The 23,751-nt window shown below is 44.6% G+C and overlaps 1 protein-coding gene across 3 annotated transcripts in view; it reads right to left on the bottom strand.

Annotated features, from left to right (window-relative positions):
* Positions 1–3,026: 3,026 nt before the first annotated feature.
* The window catches only part of LOC121559483 (cell adhesion molecule 1-like), a 184,300-nt gene continuing 163,575 nt past the window's right edge, over positions 3,027–23,751 (bottom strand). For all 3 annotated transcript variants that reach the window (XM_041872737.1, XM_041872731.1, XM_041872724.1), the window contains 2 exons: positions 3,339–3,467; positions 3,027–3,152 (listed from right to left, as the gene is read on the bottom strand). In XM_041872737.1, the coding sequence (XP_041728671.1) occupies positions 3,034–3,152; positions 3,339–3,467 (248 nt within the window). In that variant the 3' untranslated portion in view covers positions 3,027–3,033. The remainder of the gene's footprint in view (positions 3,153–3,338; positions 3,468–23,751) is intronic.

The following is a 23,751-nucleotide window of genomic DNA, read 5'->3' on the forward strand; positions in this document are numbered from 1 at the left end:
ATACTGAAAACAAAAACAACACTTCATATGAATCCCTACAGCGATCACTTCACTTGTATCCAGAATAAAACATTGATGATTAACAAAACAAAAGCAACTTCAGAACTAACCGATAAGCTTTGATTTCAATTTGTTATACTGGTATCGGTTATGTTCTGCATCACACTCAAGCTATTCAATTAAATAAACATCAGATATCCGGTGCTGTTTCGCTTGTTTTACCTTTCCCAAAAGTGTGGTGAGCCTTGACCACAATTACAGTACATAGCCTAATACAATAACCATATAAATACAACCAAAATGTATTTAGCAAATAAATTAAATAAACTATTTTGGCTAACTTGTAAAGTCTCAACGGACAGAAATAGATAAACCGTAAATAAAATAATTTTGTTTGTTATGAGGAGCTGTTTTTCAATAGAAGCTGCCATATCATTCAGTTATGATTCCAATTATTTATCCAACCTGAAAATAACTCTAGCTTGTTATTCCAGTTCTTAGTACTGTCTGATTTATGAGTTACATGTGAATAGAGAGTGAGACTACCACTACTGGTGTAAGGTACCGAGAGATTCATATACTAAGATATATTCGGTAGAACACTGTTGACATCGTACTGTGTACCCTTTAAATAAAGGAAGGCACTGAATTTAGTCCTTCACTCTTTTTTTTACGTCACCATTATGATATATTTAAAAGCAAAGTATAATCATATTGTTTTAAGGCAGTCCTTTTTTATTCATGTATTTGGAGTTGTTTTGTATATCACACTGTTATATCCAATAAATACATTGACTAATGCACCATGGAAAGATAAAAGCAGGAACTTCAATATGCATTACAGGGATTCCACAGCAATGTGTACATTTACTTAAAAAGCTGAAACATGGCAGAAATGGAAACCATGCTAGTCATTCCCCATTCAAAATGTCTAAGGGACTTCTAGGGGATAACTTATTATTCACAGACACCATTAGGAATGCTCATTGAGCAATAACCATGAGTGTTGTGTCACCTTTCTAACTTGAAAACAAAACATTTTAACAAACAATAAGTAATGCAAAAATTATATTAAAAGTGTATCCTAATATCCCTAAAATATACAACAGCAGTCCAAATAATATATACAGAATTCCTTGTGTACTGGCTGCTGTTTGAAAAATAGAGACTGAGAAGATTTTTAAATTAGACATCATTACAATTAAAACATCTTAAATCTATAGTATAAGTAACATATGTTCTTCCCTTTCATATTCAGATACAGTATATTCCTCTCAATAGCAACCTGAGCCAACAGACTAGTTAAAGGAAGGGTTCCCCAACTGGCTGCCCACGGCCCGAATTTGGCCCGCGGGTGGTTTTATTTGGCCCCCTACATTTTCTGAGCATAAAATTAAAAAAACGATACAAATCAATATATTTTAGGGGGGAATTTTCATTGTTGGACATAAGACTGACTGTAAAGATTCCAGGAAATCAGCTCCAAGTGATTTTAATTTTGAAAATCTGTTCCCAATTAGCAATGAGGGGGATGATTAGGTAGCAATGAGGGGGATGATTAGGTAGCAATGAGGGGGATGATAATGTGGCCATGATGGAATGTGGCCAGGTTGGGAATTTAACCATGACACCGGGGTGAACACCCCTACTCTTACAATAAGTGGATTTTGAATGACCACAGAGTCAGGACACCCGTTTTAACGTCCCATCCGAAAGACGGCACCCTACACAAAGCAATGTCCCCATATGTAATCAAGGTTTGAAATGATTATGTTTTAGTCAAATATTATATATTGTTGTGCTTCTTGCAGTCAATTTGCAGTCTAAAAGTATTTTTTTATTATGTTCCTGCCCCCCAACCATCCGCTCAAGAAAAAATTGGCCCGCAGCTGAATCTAGTTGATGATCCCTGGCCTAACACAGCAATAAAATAGTGTTTGAAGGTCCTTGTAAGGTTTCTAAATATACATTCATATAATAATTCAAGAATAAAATCAAACTTGTTTTATCTGTAGAAGAGCATTCTTTCAACTGGAATTGAACCTGTGCTGAAAATACTGGGTAATATATGCACTGTATTTGAACACATGTACAAGCATTACTATTACAATGGTCCTTTACTGACCATTGAGGGTATGAGTATGATGACCGAGAGTAAACCATATTGTAGCGACCTTAACCCAACACCTAGTGACCTCATCAAGGGGTTTGGAACTCTTGGCGTAACAGTTAAGGTGTTGGCTTGACAGTCGCTGAACCCGGGTTTGAGTCCCGGTCGGAGCTACCCCCTGAATTCGCTATAATAATGTGGAAACAACACAACAGACTTTTGCACCGACCCACATCTGACAGACAACAAGGCTTATGACCAAAATAAAAGTGATGTTTCAGGATATCTGATACAGCAGGAGAAGTCATATTTACGCTTCAGTTAAGAGGGACAGTACAGTTTGATATTGATGAGAGTTGTTTACAATAGGTTTCAGTTGGTCTGGAAATTACTCAAATGTGTTGTTGGCTGTTTCTACAGTACACAGCATAGAGAGAGAGACAGACAGTGAGAGAGAGAGTGCTTCTAAAAGCCTGGTACACAAGCTAAGATAGAGCTGCAGGACAACAAGAGAAGAAGTGCCGTGTCATTCAATCTCCTCTGAAAGCTAACTGCAGCAAAAAGGAACTGGTGGAGTCGACAGGCTTGGGGGGGGAATAAAACAACAATTACGAAAGAAATAGAACAAGGCACAAAATTGTCTGTAAAATAATTGAACTGTACAGAATGGGCCCCAGCAGTCCAGGAGAGGTGGATGGGAGAATCCACGACGAAACAATGAAGCCTCCCACTACTCATCCACTCCAATCCTCCTCTCCTCTTCAATTCTCATAATTCCTCTCCTCTTCTCTTCTCCTTTCCCCACCTCTCATCTTTCCTCCTCAGCTGCACCTTTCCTCCTCCACCCTCCCCCCCCACCCCCTCTGGCTCATTCAGAGTTAGATATAGTGCTCCTACAGGACCCCCCCCCTGGCCTCTCATCATTAGATGTAGTACTCCTTCTTCTCCTCCGTGTTGTTGTGTCCCCCCTCTGCATTAATGATGGCCGTGTCTGCATCTGCTGCGTCGTCTGCCCCTTTGGCTTCATGTGTGAAGTAGGTGCCTGCAACGGATAAACATATTTATGAACACCCCTGTTGGACTTAAATGAATGGTAATGAATCCCTACAGATAGTCCACTTCTAGGTCTATTAATTATCAATGATAGTGTCCACCAGTTCATCTCAAGCCAGTGAAGCATTTTAACAGCCAGATGTATTCTTCATGGGATCCAGGTGAGCCCTTATACCTTTGTGTCTGGCGAAGTAGCGCCCCAGGATGATGAGTGCACAGAGGATAGCGAACATCACCACGGCAACCACGCCTCCGATGACAGCGTGGTCTATCTTCTGTGGTGCCCCCTCACCAGCTCTGGAGTCTGGAAACAAGCCAATCAAAGCCTCTTAAAACAATTATCCCCAGACCCCTTCTTTGAGACAATCACAGCTATCAGAGCAGTGACTGCCTTCTGATTAAATCACAGACCGGCAGTAGCATAGTAATATTCAAAGTCACAGTGTATTCAAAGTCACAAACACTTTAAGAAATCAGGTAACATATGCAGCCAGAAATATAGGGATGTAGCAAGACTACATTTGTCAACTTCTACATAGAAGCTGCCATAGACGTCCATGGTCAAAGAGTGACCCACTCAGGGAGGTAGCTGTGACTCAATACAGAGTGACTACTGTCGTATTCAATGAAATTCCATTAGAGCTATTCTGTTAAAGGGTGCCTTGTTCAACAATGAAGGACAACAATGCATTGTACAACGTGAAGCAGGGGAGTGAAAACAGTGTTTTCAGTTCAAATCAACGTTCAAATGTATGATTAACCTCCTCCCACTCAGTCACACCTTCTCTTCCCTTCCTACTGTGGATGTATGAGCTGTAGAACAGAATAGCCTACTTCATTGCGGTTTCATTAATTTTTCTGCATACAGTTGAACTGTACTTCTGAATGATGTTATTCAAACTATCAAATGCAAGTCTAATGTATATGTATGTGTTACATAATGACCACTTCAGGCCCCATGGCCATTCAAACTGATACTGCACTGCCGTGAATGAGGCCTCAATCTTCGTCTGTCTTTATCTATGTCATTTCTAAGTGATTAGTAATTGACTGTGTGTGGCAATGGACATTAACAACAGGATATCTGCAACGTCAATGCATTTGTTCTCTCTGCTTTAAAATAGACTGAAGTCGAAGCGAACTCTATGACACTGTATCATATTTCCAAATACCACGTATTCTGGAAGGCTAGACACAATTTAAACAGAAACATTCCAGGGAACTGTAAAATATACTCTGATTTAAGAGGTAATATCAGGAAGTTATAGACCTCAATCATAGAGAGTAGACACAAGCACGTAGATAAATCTGGCCCGATGTGCTGTCCCCTCTCGCAGAAATACATTTCACCCACAGGAATCAAAAAGTGGATCGTTGACCACTGTTTAGTGAGATTTATATGTCTGCTAGCTACAAAAGAACAAGGCAAGGCATTAAATCTCAAAACTTTCCAAATGTTCAGCACTCCAGGTCTACAGATTAAGTGTGGGGATCTGTGTCAGTTGGGACTGATGGAGGGGTGAAGAGGAGAGGTGAGAGAAGGGGTGTTACTTTACTGCCTGAAGGACAGACTCCATTTCCCATCAGTCCCCTCCAATCATGCACTGAAATTGGATGGTTTTGAATAAAGATTATGATTAGGAGAAAGGACTTTCTTTCTGAATGCGAATGGGAAAAGCCAAAAATGTCTGACACCTCCTTAACTTGAATAGAGAGTAAAGCCATGCTTCAATGCCATTTGCTCTTCAAAATGGACTAACCTCCACCAAGCAGGGGCAGAGCTCACATACTGTAGACACAGACTAGAGTGTTATCTGCTGCTGCTGGTTGTATCTCAGGCAGGATGAGCCGAGCAGAGCAGAGCTGTTTGTTTCCAGTATCAGGGACATCTGGTAGCACAGCACAGCATGCTCCCTGAGGAGAGGGAAGGGCCCATGCTCCATGCTAATGAACATCAACCCGCTAAATGGACTGAGCCGAGGAGCCTTGTCACATCCCCTCCCTCGCCCCGGCCCGCCCCGCCTCACCCCCACCCCCACCCTCACCTCGCCCCCCACCGCCTTCCATTTGACACCTGAACCAGCCAAATGTCTGGGAGCACAACCAGCCTGCCACAGTAAAATGGAGCGAGTTTCTTTTCACACAAAGAAGTGGGCCCGTCTAAAGCATTGAACGTATCTAAAAGGTATGACAAAATATCAGCTGGGGGACTGTAAAATCTATAACCCGTCTCTAATGTCTAATGGCTAGATGAATGACAGATCTGTAATGGAACCGTCCCATGCTGTTGCCCTGTCTGGAGTCATTCAATGGTTCTGCCTTTTAGTTCAGAACCACATTAGCGGCCCTTTATGGCCTTGCACGTAAACTAAATAGAATTTTGATTATAATATGGATTTGCTCTAACATTCGGCCATTACCTCACACATAGTCCTGCTGTTGGCTGGGGAGCTGTGACATGCCCACACCTCTGTCCTGACAGGATGTGGCTGGGGGAGCTGTGACATGCCCACACCTCTGTCCTGACAGGATGTGGCTGGGGGAGCTGTGACATGCCCACACCTCTGTCCTGACAGGATGTGGCTGGGGGAGCTGTGACATGCCCACACCTCTGTCCTGACAGGATGTGGCTGGGGGAGCTGTGACATGCCCACACCTCTGTCCTGACAGGATGTGGCTGGGGGAGCTGTGACATGCCCACACCTCTGTCCTGACAGGATGTGGCTGGGGGAGCTGTGACATGCCCACACCTCTGTCCTGACAGGATGTGGCTGGGGGAGCTATGAAATGCCCACATTTCGGTCCTGACAGGATATGCACAGCCAGGTGGATTTATGGGGGAATAAAGAGGATTTGTGGCCGATGCCCACGTCACTGAAATGTGCTCTGCTGGAGTGGAGGGGCCACATGCTTTATGGTTCCCTCTCTCTCTGTGTTTGTGTCTGTTCTGGAATGACACATTGCCAGGTCACTGGTGGAATACCCTAGCACTGACTGATTTAGTGAATTACTTATTTTTATTTTTATTTTACTAGGCAAGTCAGTTAAGAACAAATTCTTATTTACAATGACGGCCTACACCAGCCAAACCCGGACGACACTGGGCCAATTGTGCGCCGCCCTATGGGACTCCCAATCACGGCCGGTTGTGATACAGCCTGGAATCGAACTAGGGGGTCTGTAGTGATGCCTCAAGCACTGAGATGCACTGCGCCACTCGGGAGCCCAACTTATTGACTGACTGACTGACTTATTGATTGAATGACTGAATGCCTGACTGACTTATTGACTGACTGACTGATTGCCTGACTGACTTATTGACTGAATGACTGACTTAGAAACTGGGGATCAGTTGTGTGTATCTCTGTCCCCTGGCTGATTACATGGAATATTGATTTCATTAGTCATACTGGATCACACTCTTGCGAAAACAGGCAGGCGCGGCTTGTATGCACACTGTGGATTTACAGATGGAATTACACACATTTAATTGCAATGATGACTCTTGTGAATTGATGGAAAAAGCTCATAAAATATTAGGCAAGGGGACAAATTCAATATTACCCTCGATATAAATATATTTGTGGAGAATGTGGCCTGCTCTCACACACTCCTGAAGAACACTGGAAGCATCTACCTTGTAGCATAGTCTACTTGCTAGTAGCATAGTCTACTTGCTAGTAGCATAGCCTACTTGCTAGTAGCATAGCCTACTTGCTAGTAGCAGAGTCTACTTGGTAGTAGCAGAGTCTACTTGGTAGTAGCAGAAGCTTTTTAAACTATATGTTTTCGTGAAAAAGAGCTACAGATGTAGAATCTTAATTTTATCACCCTGTTGCAGGATAACTTTCTTGCAATGCAGGAAGTGTAAAAACCTATAAAAATCAACCCCTACAAAAATGTTCATTAATTATAATCCACATAATAATTCAAAGTTCCTGTTGCTGCAGGATTCTTTTCCCGCTGTAGCAAACTGCCTCAAATGAAGATCTTACAGTGGCTTGCGAAAGTATTCACCCCCATTGGCATTTTTCCTATTTTGTTGCCTTACAACCTGGAGTTAAAATTGATTTTTTGGGGGTTTGTATCATTTGAATTACACAACATGCCTACCACTTTGAAGATGCAAAACATTTATTATTGTGAAACAAACAAGAAATAAGACAAAAAAACAGAATACTTGAGCGTGCATAACTATTCACCCCCCCAAAGTCCATACTTTGTAGAGCCACCTTTTGCAGCAATTACAGCTGCAAGTCTCTTGGGGTATGTCTCTATAAGCTTGGCACATCTAGCCACTGGGAATTTTGCCCATTCTTCAAGGCAAAACTGCTCCAGCTCCTTTTTTTAGTCATTTAGTAGACGCTCTTATCCAGAGCGACTTAAAGTTAGTGAGTGCATACATTTTCATACTGGACCCCCATGGGAATCAAACCCACAACCCTGGCTTTGCAAACGCCATGCTCTACCAACTGAGCTACAGAGGGCCTTCAAGTTGGATGGGTTCTGCTGGTGTACAGCAATCTTTATGTCATACCACAGATTCTCAATTGGATTGAGGTCTGGGCTTTGACTAGACCATTCCAAGACATTTAAATGTTTCCCCTTAAACCACTCGAGTGTTGCTTTAGCAATATGCTTAGGGTCATTGTCCTGCTGGAATGTGAACCTCCGTCCCAGTCTCACATCTCTGGAAGACTGAAACAGGTTTCCCTCAAGAATTTCGCTGTATTTAGCGCCATCCATCATTCCTTCAATTCTGACCAGTTTCCCAGTCCCTGCTGATGAAAAACATCCCCACAGCATGATGCTGCCACCACCATACTTCACTGGGGATGGTGTTCTCGGGGTGATGAGAGGTGTTGGGTTTGCGCCCAAAAGCTACATTTTAGTCTCATCTGACCAGAGTACCTTCTTCCATATGTTTGGGGAGTCTCCCACATGGCTTTTGGCAAACACCAAACGTGTTTGCTTATTTTTTTTTCTTTAAGTAATGTATTTTTTCTGGCCACTCTTCCGTAAAGCCCAGCTCTGTGGAGTGTACGGCTTAAAGTGGTCATATGGACACATACTCCAATCTTCGCTGTGAAGCTTTGCAGTTCCTTCAGGGTTATCTTTGGCCTCTTTGTTGCCTCTCTGATCAATGCCCTCCTTGCCTGGTCTGTGAGTTTTGGTGGGCGGGCCCATCTTGGCAGGTTTGTTGTGGTGCCATATTCTTTCCATTTTTTTATAATGGATTTAATGGTGCTCCGTGGGATGTTCAAAGTGTCGGATATTTGTTTATAACCCAATCCTGATCTGTACTTCTCCACAACTTTGTCCCTGACCTGTTTGGAGAGCTCCTTGGTCTTCATGGTGCCGCTTGCTTGGTGGTGCCCCTTGCTTAGTGGTGTTGCAGACTCTTGGGCCTTTCAGAACAGGTGTATATATATTGAGATCCTGTGACAGATCATGTGACACTTAGATTGCACACAGGTGGACTTTATTTAACTAATTATGTGACTTCTGAAGTTAATTGGTTGCACCAGATCTTATTTAGGGGCTTCATAGCAAAGGGGGTGAATACATATGCCACCTTTCCGTTATTTATTTTTTAGAATTTTTTGAAACAAGTTATTTTTTTCAATTCACTTCACCAATTTGGACTATTTTGGTATGTCCATTACATGAAATCCAAATAAAAATCCATTTCAATTACAGGTTGTAATGCAACAAAATAGGAAAAACGCCAAGGGGGATGACTACTTTTGCAATCACTGTACATCTGTACAGGATAAATATGTCAAAGGCAGGCTGGACTGAATTGAATTGAGCCTTAGATTTGAAAGTGTCTTTGTTGAGGTCAGTTCACAGAGTGCAGGCATCACTTAGGGCTCTGAGGTCAATCCTTTATGTGTTGTTTTGAACAGGGGCGCAACTTTCACTGGTGATGGGGGGGTCGGGTAGGGAAGGGAAAGCTAATATTATAGGACCAGCACGGTGCTGCTGTCTGCAGCTGCTGTCTCTGTGTGTTGTGCCTTTTCTCCGGGTTGTAAAAGCCAGCAGAGCAGAAACTGGCTACTCTTTATTTGACTGATGTAGCTGGCAAGGTAACAGCTGTTTGACTTAACAGAAAAAAAGTATTTATTCCCAGTGCTGAGCTAGTAGTGTAACTGACATGGAACGTTAGCTAATGTTTCATCCCCTCTCGACTGAAGTTATGTCTGAAGAGAATTAACTAGCTAGCTAGCTAGTTGGTAGCTACCACATCCAGTTCAGCTCTAGCCTCTAGCTATCTGTCAAGTAGCAGCTTCTAACAGCTGGTGTGTGTATGGAAATGTTTTGTAGCCTTTTTGTCCCGTTTCAACAGAAGTAAATTAACTTGGCTAGTTTCCGCCAGTTGATGTACCATTAGAGCTAGCCAAAAGTTGGCTAACATTAGCTAGCTAGCTCACTAACTTTAGCTATTATTTTTGCCTCACACTAGACCATAATCAAACGACGAAACCAGCGGCCAAACGATTGAAGACCGATATTCTGATGTTTTTACAGTGTAATGTACGTTTATTGTAACATTATTGATCTGTCAGTTTCCTTAGCTAATTCCCTACTTTTCACACTGACATAAACAGCTCTACATGCTACACTGTCATGGTGCACAGTCAGTACACAACACTATGCTCATCATGTCCTAGCAGGATCAGATGGTGACAGGTGTCCCAGCAGGGTCAGACAGCCAGGGAAGACCAGTCTATGGGGCTCAGGTGAATTTTGCAATATATTATAACAATCATAACACCTCCTCCTCCATGCTTTAGGTGGGAAATACACATGCAGAGATCATCCGTTCACCCACACCTCATCTCACAAAGACACAGCGGTTTGAACCAAAAATCTCCAATTTGGACTCCAGACCAAAGGACAAATTTCCTCCGGTCTAATGTCCATTGCTTGTGTTTCTTGGCCCAAGCAGGTCTCCTTCTTATTGGTGTCCTTTAGTAGTGGTTTCTTTGCAGCAATTCGACCATGAAGGCCTGATTCACACAGTCCCCTCTGAACAGTTGATGTTGAGATGTGTCTGTTACTTGAACTCTGTGAAGCATTTATTTGGGCTGCAATTTCTGAGGCTGGTAACTCTAATGAACTTATCCTCTGCAGCAGAGGTAACTCTGGGTCTTCCATTCCTGTGGCGGTCCTCATGAGAGCCAGTTTCATCCTTAGCGCTTGATGGTTTTTGCGACTGCACTTGAAGAAACTTTCAAAGTTCTTGAACTTTTCCGTATTGACTGACCTTCATGTCTTAAAGTAATGATGGACTGTCGTTTCTCTTTGCTTATTTGAGCTGTTCTTGCCATAATATGGACTTGGTCTTTTACCAAATAGGGCTCTCTTCTGTATACCCCCCAACCTTGTCACAACACAACTGATTGGCTCAAACGCATTAAGACGGAAATAAATTCCACAAATTAACTTTTAAGAAGGCTCACCTGTTAATTGAAATGCATTCTAGGTGACTACCTCATAAAGCTGGTTGAGAGAATGCCAAGAGTGTGCAAAGCTGTCATCAAGGCAAAAGGTGGCTATTTGAAGAATATCAAATATAAAATATAACACATTTTTTGTTAATACATGATTCCATATGTGTTATTTCATAGTTTTGAAATGTATTGGTAAAAAATTAAGAAAAAATTAAGAAAAACCCTTGAATGAGTAGGTGTGTCCAAACTTTTGACTGGTACTGTAGTTAAAAGTTACTGTTAGATAGAATGTAGATTAACCACAGACAATGATTTTCAGATACAAAGACTTATAAATGAAAATTTGCATATAAAAATCATAACTGGCATGAAGATTGGTAGAAATGGTAAGATAAACTGGCGCTCCAAATGGAAAAGGTTGCCGACTGCTGGTGTAGCCTATTCCCGGCAACTTTAGGAGCAAAATTCTGCTAAGGCCAGCAGCAGCGGGAGAAGAAGGGTCGGGAACAGTTTTTTTTCTTTCTGGTTAGGCTATCTTGATCTCTGGCTCCCCCTTGAGTCATTTGTGTGTCTTAATTATTTAATCAAACAGCCTGCTAGAGATTAAGAGACAGACTTGCTTTATTAATTCTGAACACAGTGAAGATTCGCAGACTCAACCATGACATTGAATGGAGGTGCAAAAATACAGGTGAAGGACTGATGGCAACACATCAAATCTGTGAATGGAGAGTTGACTGTGGACTTTGGAATGTTAGCAAAAATGTAGTTTGGAAAACTTTGGATTGACAAAACAAGCTTCTCGACTACACACAAAAGGACATTGTGAATGCTGCCTTCTTCTACCTAGTTCTTTTAAAGCGTTTTTTTCTGGGGAAGGTCATGCTAAGGAAAGTGATTGACAAGCTATGGGCCCTGTGTAGCTCAATTGGTAGAGCATGGTGCTTGCAACACCAGGGTTGTGGGTTAGATTCCCACGGGGGGCCAGTATGAAAAAATAAAAATAAAATATATGCACTCACTAACTGTAAGTCGCTCTGGATAAGAGTGTCTGCTAAATGACTAAAATGTAAAAGATGTTCCAGTGCTCTGCCCTGCTCTCACAGTAGCTACTGTTCCGGTGGACAACATAACCAAGACTCTAACCTCCTCAGAAAGAATATTAGAGGAACTGAGTTCCTTGAACTTCCAATGCTGTATATTGTTACCCTTTGGAGGGTCAGCAGGTAGACTAACAAACCACTTCTGATTAGACATTCTCCTGCTGTGCATGTCAACCTAAGAATGTTGAAAGGGTTCATCATGGGTTTTGAGGAATATTGAATCCATCTATGCCAGTTTTCCTTTTTTACCTCAAATATTCCCAAATATGATCTTCTAACATCACAACATCAGTTGCTCAAGATCTGAGAAAAATATGTAAAGTTTCCAAGTTAAGTATCCATATTTCAAGTTAAAATCAGGCCATATGAGAAAACCATCTTCCATTTAGTATGACACTCTTTGAACACAATAAAACCCATACACCCCTGGGGACCAATTAGAATGGACTATTGTACAGACTAAAACGGAGCTAGTGGCTCATTTTCTCCTCACATAAATGGATTTATTTTTTGTTGCTAAATCAAGAAAGCAAAGCACACCCATTACAAAGGGAACCAATCTGCTAATCTGAGCCAAAATTCATTTGCATATCAAATAAGCATTTAATGTTAAGCCTCAAAGGCTAATGATATACAAGTGTTAAGTGTTTGCATTAAATGTTTAACAAATGCTGTACTGTTTGATAAACAATGAATTAACGCACACTAACTGTCTGAGTCAGTAGTGTTAGAGCCAGGCTTAAAAATGTGCATTCTGATTCAAGCCTGACTAACACTATTGACTCAGACAGTTAGTGTTGGTTCATTCATTGTTAATCACTATGCAGTGGAAACTGACCTATTGCCTTTACCATTCACCTCGCTTTCATATACAGTATCTTTCATAATACACTAATATGACTGTCTCTGTAGCTCAATTGGTAGAGCATGGAGCTTGTAACGCCAGGGTAGTGGGTTCGATCCCCGGGACCACCCATACGTAAAAATGTATGCACACATGACTGTAAGTTGCTTTGGATAAAAGCGTCTGCTAAATGGCATATTATTATATTATTATTACTTCAGCCCTAAATGCATACATTATCATAAGGTGCCATCTGATTTCAAAGGTGCTAAACCATGTGGGTGTATGTATCTGGAGGAGTCACTCAATCAAAGCCCTGAACAGCTGAATCATTCACATGTCTTTTTGCTTCTGTCTCATCACCAGGAGAATCAGCATAATAAAGTCACACTCTGGTCTGCCTGCATGTCTGCCTGCCTGCCTGCCTGCCTGCCTACCTGCCTGCCTGCCTGCCTGACTGCCTGCCTGCCTGTCCGTCCGTCTGTCCGTCTGTTTGTCTGCCTGTCTGCCTGCCTGCCTGCCTGTCTGCCTGTCTGCCTGTCTGCCTGTCTGCCTGTCTGCCTGTCTGTCTGTCTGTCTGTCTGTCTGTCTGTCTGTCTGTCTGTCTGCTTGTCTGTCTGTCTGCTTGTCTGTCTGTCTGTCTGTCTGCAGAGCTATCTTTGGCAGTGCTTCAGCAGCACAATGAGGAGTGCTGAAGTTAGGCACTGTATCGTTTCAACAAAGCACCGCCCAGATACTTTTAGAAGATGAAGAAGCCAAACCACTCCATAAGACAGTGATGAAACATATGAGAACACATGAAAAAAACTGAAAGTATCAACGTGCACTTACAGTAAGACAGCATACTTTCTCTAGTTTCACTCCAATACATTTCAGCTTTAGTCATTGACAATCAAATTGCCTCACAAAACAAAGCAGAGGAGAGTAAAGTCGAGGTCAAGTGTTCCATTCATTCCTTATTCTTATTCCAGCTAAATTCAGATTGACTCATTCATTGTTTATGAAAGGTCCTTCCCTGGAGTGGGATCAGTTTAGCTGGATGATAGTGGATACGCTGTGGTGGGCTAGCATCCTTGCAGCATACAAACACAAGCTAGACAGAGATCTGTGTGGTAGCAGGCAGCATGACTGGTGGCCTATCTTTGGCTCTGTATACATGATATCCTTTAAGACAATATAGAGCCTGCAGCTGAACGGGGAACTGTGGGTACCCTGCGTGGGGAGGACTTAGTGCTCCTCCAGCCACTGAGCCTGTACATCTGGACCAGTGGTTAAACCACGGGGCTCTGGAGATCTCATTCAACTGAACAGGATTCTCAACATTTACTTGTTACAGTTCATTTATTCAACATGCACACCGGCACAATGTACAGGAGCCCTGTCAAGTTGTTTGAGTTTTCCATAGAGATCATTGTGAATGGTGAGAAGTGTTTCTGTCCAGATTCTTCTCTACTCTCTACTCTCCCCAGCCAATGCGAGGTAAGGAGGGGGTTAGCAGGAGATTACCCAGGATATGATGTCCCTCCCTGGGATCATCTCTGAATGTTTGACGAGCGAGGGCTTTACCTCTGCAGACTGCCTTTATACCCCTTGAGATGTAGAATCAGAATGACTACTACCCCCTCACCAATAGAAACCAGCCTGCCAGCACAATACCAGAAACCACTCTGTTTAATATTGCTGGCTGAAATCTATTCACACCACCTCCTCTCATATAAGCCATGGTGCTTGGAGCATTGCATTAGGTTAGCAAACCAATCAGAGAGGCAGCACTTATGAATTAGGATGGCACTGTACTTGTTTGTGTGCCATTTTATAATAGTACAAATTATTTTAAAATAAATTCCCCATATATTTGTGAAGTGGAAGACCTTCAGGAAAAAGAAGATGGGTAACCCCTGCACTCTCGGTCTCTTTACTTTCAAAAAGTTACTTTTTAATGCACTTTACAATAACCTTTTGTTAAGTAAATGTTGGTTTACGTATAGTTGACAGTACAGCATTGAAAAGAGGTTAGGCTTTATCACACCCATGACACAATGCTTTCATAGATTGATCGTGACTCATCTCTCCCCTGAACTCTACAGGGACTTAAAGTCCCTTAGTACTACATCTTTTATATAGGAACACTGAAAAGCTTGATAATGTGAACTCTCCAAGCACCCCCTTTCTTTCTTTCTTTCTTTCTTTCTTTCTTTCTTTCTTTCTTTCTTTCTTTCTTTCTTTCTTTCTTTCTTTCTTTCTTTCTTTCTTTCTTTCTTTCTTTCTCCTTTTCTCTTTCTTTCCTCCTTTCACTGAGATAGAGCTATAGATGCAAAACGTGGAGGGCTGGCCAGCTCTACAACAGAGATGTACAAACCACTCTGTGGTTTGATGCTATACCATGGCATTTGCTCCTCCTCAACACAAAACCATATTTAGGCCTTGAACCGCTGCCTCTCTCGCCTGTTGCTAGGTTACACCAAGGAAATGGAAAGAAAAAAAGAAAACACTTATCAGAGGAGAGAAAAATCTAGCAGGGCATGAAAGCATTACACTGTGGAAATGAAAAGCTACATTCTACATGAACTAGGAGCCACGCAAAGATGAAACTGTGCATAAACAACTTTTTCAGAATGGAACCCCAAACAACTTGTTCAGAATGGAACCCCACAGAATGTTTCCCTTAGCTTCTAAAAGGGAAGTGGAGAGGCCACATGGAGGGACGGCTGCTTGTGTGGATCAATGGAAAATGGCAGCTTGAGAGCTGTATGTTTACACATTCATTTGGATAACACCATTCACACACATCACAGGAGCGCACTGTGTGGTGCTCAGGGCTGGGAGGAACTAGCTTACGTTTTCCTCGATGTGTTCCTAACAGGAATCCCTGTGAAGGCCAATGAAGGGTTCTCTAAGTACAATGTAAAGCTATGGTACATTACATGGATATTCTGGTCATGACACTCAAGTTACCCTCTGTTGTGAATGTACGTTTTATATTTGAACAGAGTAAAAGGCCAACAGAAGGTGCGGTTCTGCAGCTTAGAGTAATGCAATGTGATGCATTGCAGTCCAGGTCAACAAGGCCCCTGTGACACGGTATTTAGAAGAGTAGTGAACAGCAAGAAAGCTCTATTACATCCTACCAGCATGCACTGCAGAAATCATGTCAAACCCCCGTTTTAGTCCAGTCTCTCGGAAATCACTGAGGAGTTATGAAAACGTCTCCGCATACAGTAAACTGTAAGTGGGAGTAATTGGTATACAATGAAAAACAAAACACATAATTTTAACAACCACCTGTTTACGAATTGCATTTTCACTGTAAATTGACTGATGCCCATGGGAGTTGAACCTCACTACTATAACTACAGTATAATCTGTGATTCTCTGTAGAAACCATATGAGATCATTCAACAGTCTCCTCAGAGTTTTGTCCTAGTCCAAGGACAATCATAAAACATCAGACATACACATGTAGGATCTTTTGAGCCAGTTTGCTACAGCAGGAAAATAATCCTGCAGCAACAGGACATGTGAATTAATATATAGATTATAATTAATGAAAAAATAAAAAATTCCAAACTTGCAGGAAAGTTCTCCTGCAACAGTGTGATCAAATTAAGATACTACATCTGTATAAAAGGGAAACAGTATAGTAGGCATGTCATTGATACAGGAGATCCTATATAGAAAAGTTCACCCCTCTTCTGTGGTGTGAAATATTCCAAATGGACTATTAAAAAAAACGTTGAAATAGGGGCTTAGGCTCCTTCATGTCCCAGACCACTCACTCACCTTGTAGACCAGATTGTGCAGTTGATGAGACACTCAGACTCTCTACTCCCTCTACTCAGACACACAAAATGGCCTCCGGAGCTTTCCAGCACCAGCATGAAAGGGACCTGATTACTTCTCTAGTGCCTGAGTGGAAATCAAACAGCCCATACTGTACCACCACCCACCACCACCACCACCTCCTCCTCTGTAGGAGCCTGCGGTGTGACATGCCATGGGACATGTACTGTACATATGGTACATCTTGATGGGCTGGCTTTGAATGAATTGGGATGACTTCAAGTTAGCTCTGGAAGTACATTGTCAGCTATGAAAGTGCATTTGCCCCTTCCCTGTGTGTTAGTAGATAATCAAAGCAGGACCTATGGAGTATTTCCATAGAGCAGGTTTTCGTCCAAACGTTTGAGGGAACTCTGCTTGCAAATATTGATAGAAATCAACTACGAGGTCTGCGTTTAGCTGGCAAACAACAGTCCCAAAAAAGATAAAATAATGAATGGAAGTTGTCAGTCCTGCAGTTACTCTGCAATATAAATACAATATTTAGTTATCTCTAAATGTCACCTCCCGATGCTGCCAAGTACTTTTGGCCAACATTAGGCTTTAATAGATATGTTTAAAGCTCCAGCCCATCCCAGCACTCCCATTCTATTTCTCTCACTGCCAGTTTATCAGAAATGTTTTATCTTCTAAATGGGCCAACTTTCTCTCACTGATGAATGCATTTGGCACTCCTAATACATGGTATCCATGTGTCTGTATATGAACAAACCTGAACTATCTAGAATGCAGGAGAGACAGATTTTTGTTTTGTTTTTCAGTTTATTTGAACAACCATATTATACACAAAGAAATCTTACCAATAGCCAACACACTTCTCCCACAAAAGTGATAAAGAATATGAACTGAGCTACATACAGTACTGTAGAAGATCCAACACTAAAAGGTATGGACAAAGGTGGGCCAGTTGACACTGTAAATAAACTGACCTCCATATCATAAGTTATTATAATACTTTTTTTAGCCTGTTCTGCATGTTATTTTGGCATTAATACGTGTCACATATCAGTTTGCAAACAATGTAAAAAAATATGTATTGAATTAACAAGTAAGTAAGGCAGCTCCAAAATGCAGGTGTTTCAGCCTAGCTCAGTGCTTTCTGTGGTGGAGGGGCAGCCAGCGGAAAATACAGAGCGTAGGGGTTGGTAATCTTCTCTAGTTGCGCCGTGATTGGCTCAGTGTTCTGTCACTCATGGGGACACTACATCACCGCAAAATCTACAGTCGGGAACTCGGGCCTCTTTCTAGAGTTTTGACCTAAAGATCACTGACGTCATGATTCGACCTTGTTTTTTTCAGAGTTCCCAGTTGTCTTGAAAGCACCATAAATCCAGAGAATGCCAGACTTTGATGACAAGGTTTCATGACCAAATTTGCCCACAAGAAGGACCGCCGCGCCACCTTCCTGTTCAAGTGAGCCCAGCACAACGGTGAGTCCAAAAATGTCTTGTATGCTATTGCATAAATTATGTAATATGCCAGGGAGATACAGTATGTTGTGTAGTAAGCTGTTAGTAGCTCATGTGCCTCACCCTAATCATTTGGTCCCTTTCACCCTCCTAACTTAGCCTACTGTTCTGACTTGGTGGTGCACATGTAGCCTATAGCCTGTTTTACAGAAATGTAATCATCGAATAGCGTAAGAGCTTTCATTGTCTGCTTATATGCCCCCTATATTTATCCTACCGTTCTGACTTGGTGTACAGGGAGAATACAGTAAGAATGGCCCATGTTCTGAATTCTGTCTATGTACATTTCAAAAGTGCTGAACAAATAGTTATATTGACTACGTCCATCTTTGCTCGCTCATTAATGTCTTAATCAAAATTACGGATTGCCTCTTATCCGCTCATCATTTCCTTATGCCATAGTTTGTACAGTGGGGAAAAAAAGTATTTAGTCAGCCACCAATTGTGCAAGTTCTCCCACTTAAAAAGATGAGAGAGGCCTGTAATTTTCATCATAGGTACACGTCAACTATGACAGACAAAATGAGAAAAAATATTCCAGAAAATCACATTGTAGGATTTTTAATTAATTTATTTGCAAATTATGGTGGAAAATAAGTATTTGGTCAATATCAAAAGTTTCTCAATACTTTGTTATATACCCTTTGTTGGCAATGACACAGGTCAAACGTTTTCTGTAAGTCTTCACAAGGTTTTCACACACTGTTGCTGGTATTTTGGCCCATTCCTCCATGCAGATCTCCTCTAGAGCAGTGATGTTTTGGGGCTGTCGCTGGGCAACACGGACTTTCAACTCCCTCCAAAGATTTTCTATGGGGTTGAGATCTGGAGACTCCAGGACCTTGAAATGCTTCTTACGAAGCCACTCCTTCGTTGCCCGGGTGGTGTGTTTGGGATCATTGTCATGCTGAAAGACCCAGCCACGTTTCATCTTCAATGCCCTTGCTGATGGAAGGAGGTTTTCACTCAAAATCTCACGATACATGGCCCCATTCATTTTTCCTTTACACGGATCAGTCGTCCTGGTCCCTTTGCAGAAAAACAGCCCCAAAGTATGATGTTTTCACTCCCATGCTTCACAGTAGGTATGGTGTTCTTTGGATGCAACTCAGCATTCTGTAACGATCCCGGCAGTCTGAGTCGGGTCCTGTCTGTGGACTAGTTTTTCTGCTCGGGATCTCCAGTTTCCCGAGGGTTCTGGAACGCTCCGGGGAGCTCTCTTGATTTCCGCACCTGCATCCCATCAGCAATCTGCACACCTGGTCCTGATCATCACCCTTCTTAGGCTCTGGCCTAACATCCATTCCCTGCCGGATCGTTAGCCATGAACAGTAGGTTTATCAGAGTATCAGTCTTAGAGCGTCTAGCGTTAGTTTTGTTGTTTTGCACCTTGTTGGTTTGTTGTTTACTTACCTCCGTTTTGTTCCATCTGCAGTCACTCGTCCGGAACCTTCATCCAACCTCTGCCTGGTGGTCGGCGGCTGCCGAGCCATGATTGGATCAACCACTGCACCCCCAACAACTAATCAACGCCGCCCGCTCTGTTCCCTGGATTATTCAGCATCACTCTTGAATTTGTAAATAAACACTCACCTTCGTTTCAACTTACCTTGTCCTGGTCTGCTTCTGGGTTCTGGCTTTGTAACTCGTGACAGAACGATCCGGCCAGTAATGAACCCAGCGGACCTGGACTCTGTTCGCCATGCCATTTCCCATCAGGAGAAGATGTTGGGACAACATAGCACGGCACTACAGGAGATAAGCGTTGTCAGTTCGGAACCTTTCTACCGGTCTGACGGAGGTCCAGAACCAGCGCAAGTTTCCGGTGGAGGATCCACTACCGGTTTCACCCATCTCGCCTGCCGCGTCTGAAGCTGTGTCCTTCCGTGAGCCCAAGGTTCCGACGCCGGATAAATATGAGGGGGAGCTGGGAAGATGCCGTTCTTTCCTTATGCAGTGTGGGTTAGTGTTCGATCTACAGCCCTACTCTTATGCCACAGACAAGGCTAGGATAGCCTTTGTGATTGGAGTTGCTGCGTGGTCGAGCGCTGGAGTGGGCTTCAGCCGTTTGGGAACGACAAGACCCCTGCATGGCTTCATACCAGGGGTTCACGGCCGAGATGAGGAAGCTCTTCGACCATTCCGTCCGAGGGAGGGACGCAGCTAGGCGCCTGTTTTCGCTTCACCAAGGAACTCGCAGCGTGGCCGACTTCGTGATCGAGTTCAAGACGTTGGCTGTGGAGAGTGGGTGGAATGAGGAGTCTCTGCAAGCGGCCTTTTACCAGGGTCTGTCGGAGCAGCTCAAGGATGAGTTGATCTCCTATCCGGAGCCTAGTGACCTGGACAGCTTGGTAGCCTTGTCTATTCGGGTGGATAATCGAGTCCGAGAGCCGAAGGAGGGAGAAGCAATGGGGGTCCGTCCAATCGATCAGCTTCTCAGTTCCCAGTCGGGTCGGGTGGTACACCAGAACACGTCGATCATTCTCCACCACAAAGGATTAGTGGAGAGGTCCTCTCTCCCGATTCTGAACCCATGCAAGTGGGGCGGCACGGGTTAACCAAGGAGGAGCGTCAACATAGACGTGAGACCAACTGCTGCCTCTACTGTGGTAGCTCGGGACATTACATCTCCACTTGTTCCCGGCGGTCGTCAAACTGCCCGGCTCGCTAAAGTTGGGAGGACTTTTAGCGAGCCAGTTTCAACCTCTCAGTACCTCTGTCAGACCCCGTTTCCCGGCTACCCTTGTGAACAGGAATCAGAGCTTAGCGATTAACGCTTTTATCGATTCAGGTGCCGGTGGAAGCTTTCTTGATGCCGAGTTGGTGGAACAGCTGGGGCTTTCCAAGGAGCAATTGCCGGAAGCCATTGAAGCGACCACTCTGAACGGCAGTAGTCTGGCACGTATCACGATGAGGACTGAACCGGTTAAGATGCTGTTGTCGGGGAATCATTCGGAGATGATTTCATTCTTCATTCTGCCGTCTTCCCATGTTCCTCTGGTCCTTGGATACCCCTGGCTGAAGGAACACAATCCCACGTTCGATTGGGTGACGGGCAAGGTAACGAGTTGGAGCCTTGATTGTCATGCTAACTGTCTCAGGACTGCCTGTCCCCATTCGGTTCCCAGCCAGGTGATTGAGGCTAAACCCCCAGATTTGTCCCTGGTTCCCGAGACATATCACGATTTGGGGGAGGTGTTCAGTAAGCAGAAGGCTCTGTCACTCCCTCCCCACCGACCATATGATTGTGCCATCAACCTGTTCCCTGGAGCTGTCTACCCCAAGGGAAGGTTATACAGTATCTCCCGCCCTGAACGTGAGGCTTTGGAGACCTACATCAAGGAGTCCCTAGCTGCTGGTCTCGTTCGTCCCTCGTCATCACCCCTGGGGGCAGGATTCTTCTTTGTGGGTAAGAAGGATGGCTCTCTTCGACCGTGTATTGATTATCGGGGGTTGAATGACATCACGGTCAAGAACAAGTATCCCCTGCCCTTGATGAGTTCTGCCTTCGACTCCTTACAGGGTGCTACGGTGTTCACCAAGCTAGACCTACGCAATGCGTATCACATGGTCCGGATCAGAGAGGGAGACGAGTGGTTGACGGGTTTCAATACACCGATGGGTCACTCGAGTATCAGGTGATGCCGTTTGGACTGACCAATGCTCCAGCGGTATTCCAGAGTATGGTGAACGACGTCCTGAGAGATATGATCGGTCTCTTTGTGTTTGTTTACCTGGATGACATTCTGATCTTCTCGAAGGAACCTTCCGACCACGTCCAGCATGTCCGGCAGGTTCTGCAGCGGTTGTTGGAGAATCGCCTGTTCGTGAAGGCCGAGAAGTGCGAGTTTCACGCCCACACGACATCCTTTCTCGGGTACATCATCTCCAGGGGAGAGATTAGGATGGACCAGGAGAAGGTTAGAGCGGTTCTGGAATGGGCCCAGCCCGGTACGAGATTGCAGCTCCAGAGATTTTTGGGGTTTGCGAATTTCTACCGCAGATTCATCCGGGGATTACAGCCGTGTGGCCGCTCCGTTAACGGCCTTGACTTCCAGTATCAGGAGCTTCAAGTGGAATCCGGAGGCGGATCGAGCGTTTCTGGATTTGAAGAGGCGATTCACCAACGCACCGATTCTCTCTCAACCGGACACGGCCCGTCAGTTCGTCGTTGAAGTGGACGCGTCTGATGTGGGAGTTGGCGCCATCCTGTCGCAGCGATGCTCCACGGACAGTAAACTCCATCCCTGCGCCTACTACTCTCGTCGCCTTTCGCCTGCGGAGAGGAATTACGATGTGGGTAACCGGGAGCTTCTCGCGGTGAAACTTGCCTTGGAGGAGTGGCGCCACTGGTTGGAGGGGGCGGAGCAGCCGTTTATTGTCTGGACTGACCACAAGAATCTTGCTTACGTGCAATCGGCTAGACGTCTCAACTCCCGTCAGGCCAGGTGGTCGTTGTTTTTCGGACGATTCAATTTTTTCCCTGACGTTCCGACCTGGATCTAAGAACGGCAAGGCGGACGCCTTGTCTCGGATGTTCTCCAAGACGGAGGAGAGTGGGTCCAAGACCGAGACAATTCTCCCCCCGGAACTGCGTCGTGGGAGCTGTTAGGTGGAAGATTGAGGAGGAGGTGATGGCGGCTCTTCGGACGCAGCCCGGTCCCGGTAACGGTCCACCCGGTCGGTTGTTTGTGCCTGAGTCGGTTCGTCCTGCGGTCCTCAAATGGTCCCACGCCAGCAAGATGGCTTGTCACCCTGGCGTGGCTCAGACGATGGCGTTTCTTCGCAGACGTTTTTGGTGGCCTGCCATGGCCGAGGATACTCGGGGTTATGTTGCTGCCTGTCCAGTGTGTGCGCAGAATAAGAGTACCAATCGGCCCAGCTCTGGACTACTTCACCCCCTTCCTATTCCCCGGCGACCATGGTCGCATCTGGTCCTGGACTTTGTCACTGGGTTGCCCGCTTCTGAGGGGAACACGGGCGTTCTGACTATCGTGGACAGATTCAGCAAGTTCGCCCACTTTGTGCCAATTGCCAAGCTTCCCTCTGCCTCGGAGACGTCCGAGATCCTGGTTAGGGAGGTTTTCAGGGTCCACGGGTTGCCCAGTGATATCGTTTCCGACCGTGGCCCTCAGTTTACCTCTGCTGTCTGGAAGTCCTTCTGTTTGGCCATTGGAGCTACAGTCAGTCTCACATCTGGTTTTCACCCCCAATCTAATGGTCAGGCGGAGAGAGCCAACCAGAAGATGGAATCCACGCTACGCTGCCTGGCCTCTTCCAACCCCACCTCCTGGGTCTCTCAGTTGCCTTGGGTTGAGTATGCCCACAATACTCTCCCTACATCTGCCACTGGGATGTCTCCCTTCCAGTGCCTGTATGGCTACCAACCTCCCTTGTTCCCTTCTCAGGAGAAGGAGCTCTCAGTGCCTTCTGTTCAGGCCCATATTCGTCGTTGCCACCGGACCTGGCATCGGGCCAGAAAGGCACTCCTTAGAGTTTCGGACCGGTATCAGCTCCAGGCGAATCGTCGCCGGATCCCCGCTCCCACCTACACCATCGGAGATAGGGTCTGGTTGGCCACACGGGATCTTCCTTTACGGACTGAGTCTAGGAAGTTGTTACCGAAGTTCATTGGTCCGTTTGTGGTGGAGAAGGTGATCAATCCGGTGGCAGTTCGACTCAAACTCCCGAGGACGCTCAGAGTCCATCCCACCTTTCATGTCTCCTGCCTCAAGCCTGTTCTCCTCAGTCCTCTGTTGCCTCCTCCGCCTCCTCCTCCTCCTCCTCGGATGATCGGAGGTGGTCCTGCCTACACGGTGCGACGCATCATGGATTCCAGACGGCGGGGCCGGGGTTTCCAGTATCTCGTGGACTG

Source organism: Coregonus clupeaformis, chromosome 5 (genome assembly GCF_020615455.1).
Source record: "Coregonus clupeaformis isolate EN_2021a chromosome 5, ASM2061545v1, whole genome shotgun sequence".
In the NCBI taxonomy this organism is placed as follows: Eukaryota; Metazoa; Chordata; class Actinopteri; order Salmoniformes; family Salmonidae; genus Coregonus; species Coregonus clupeaformis.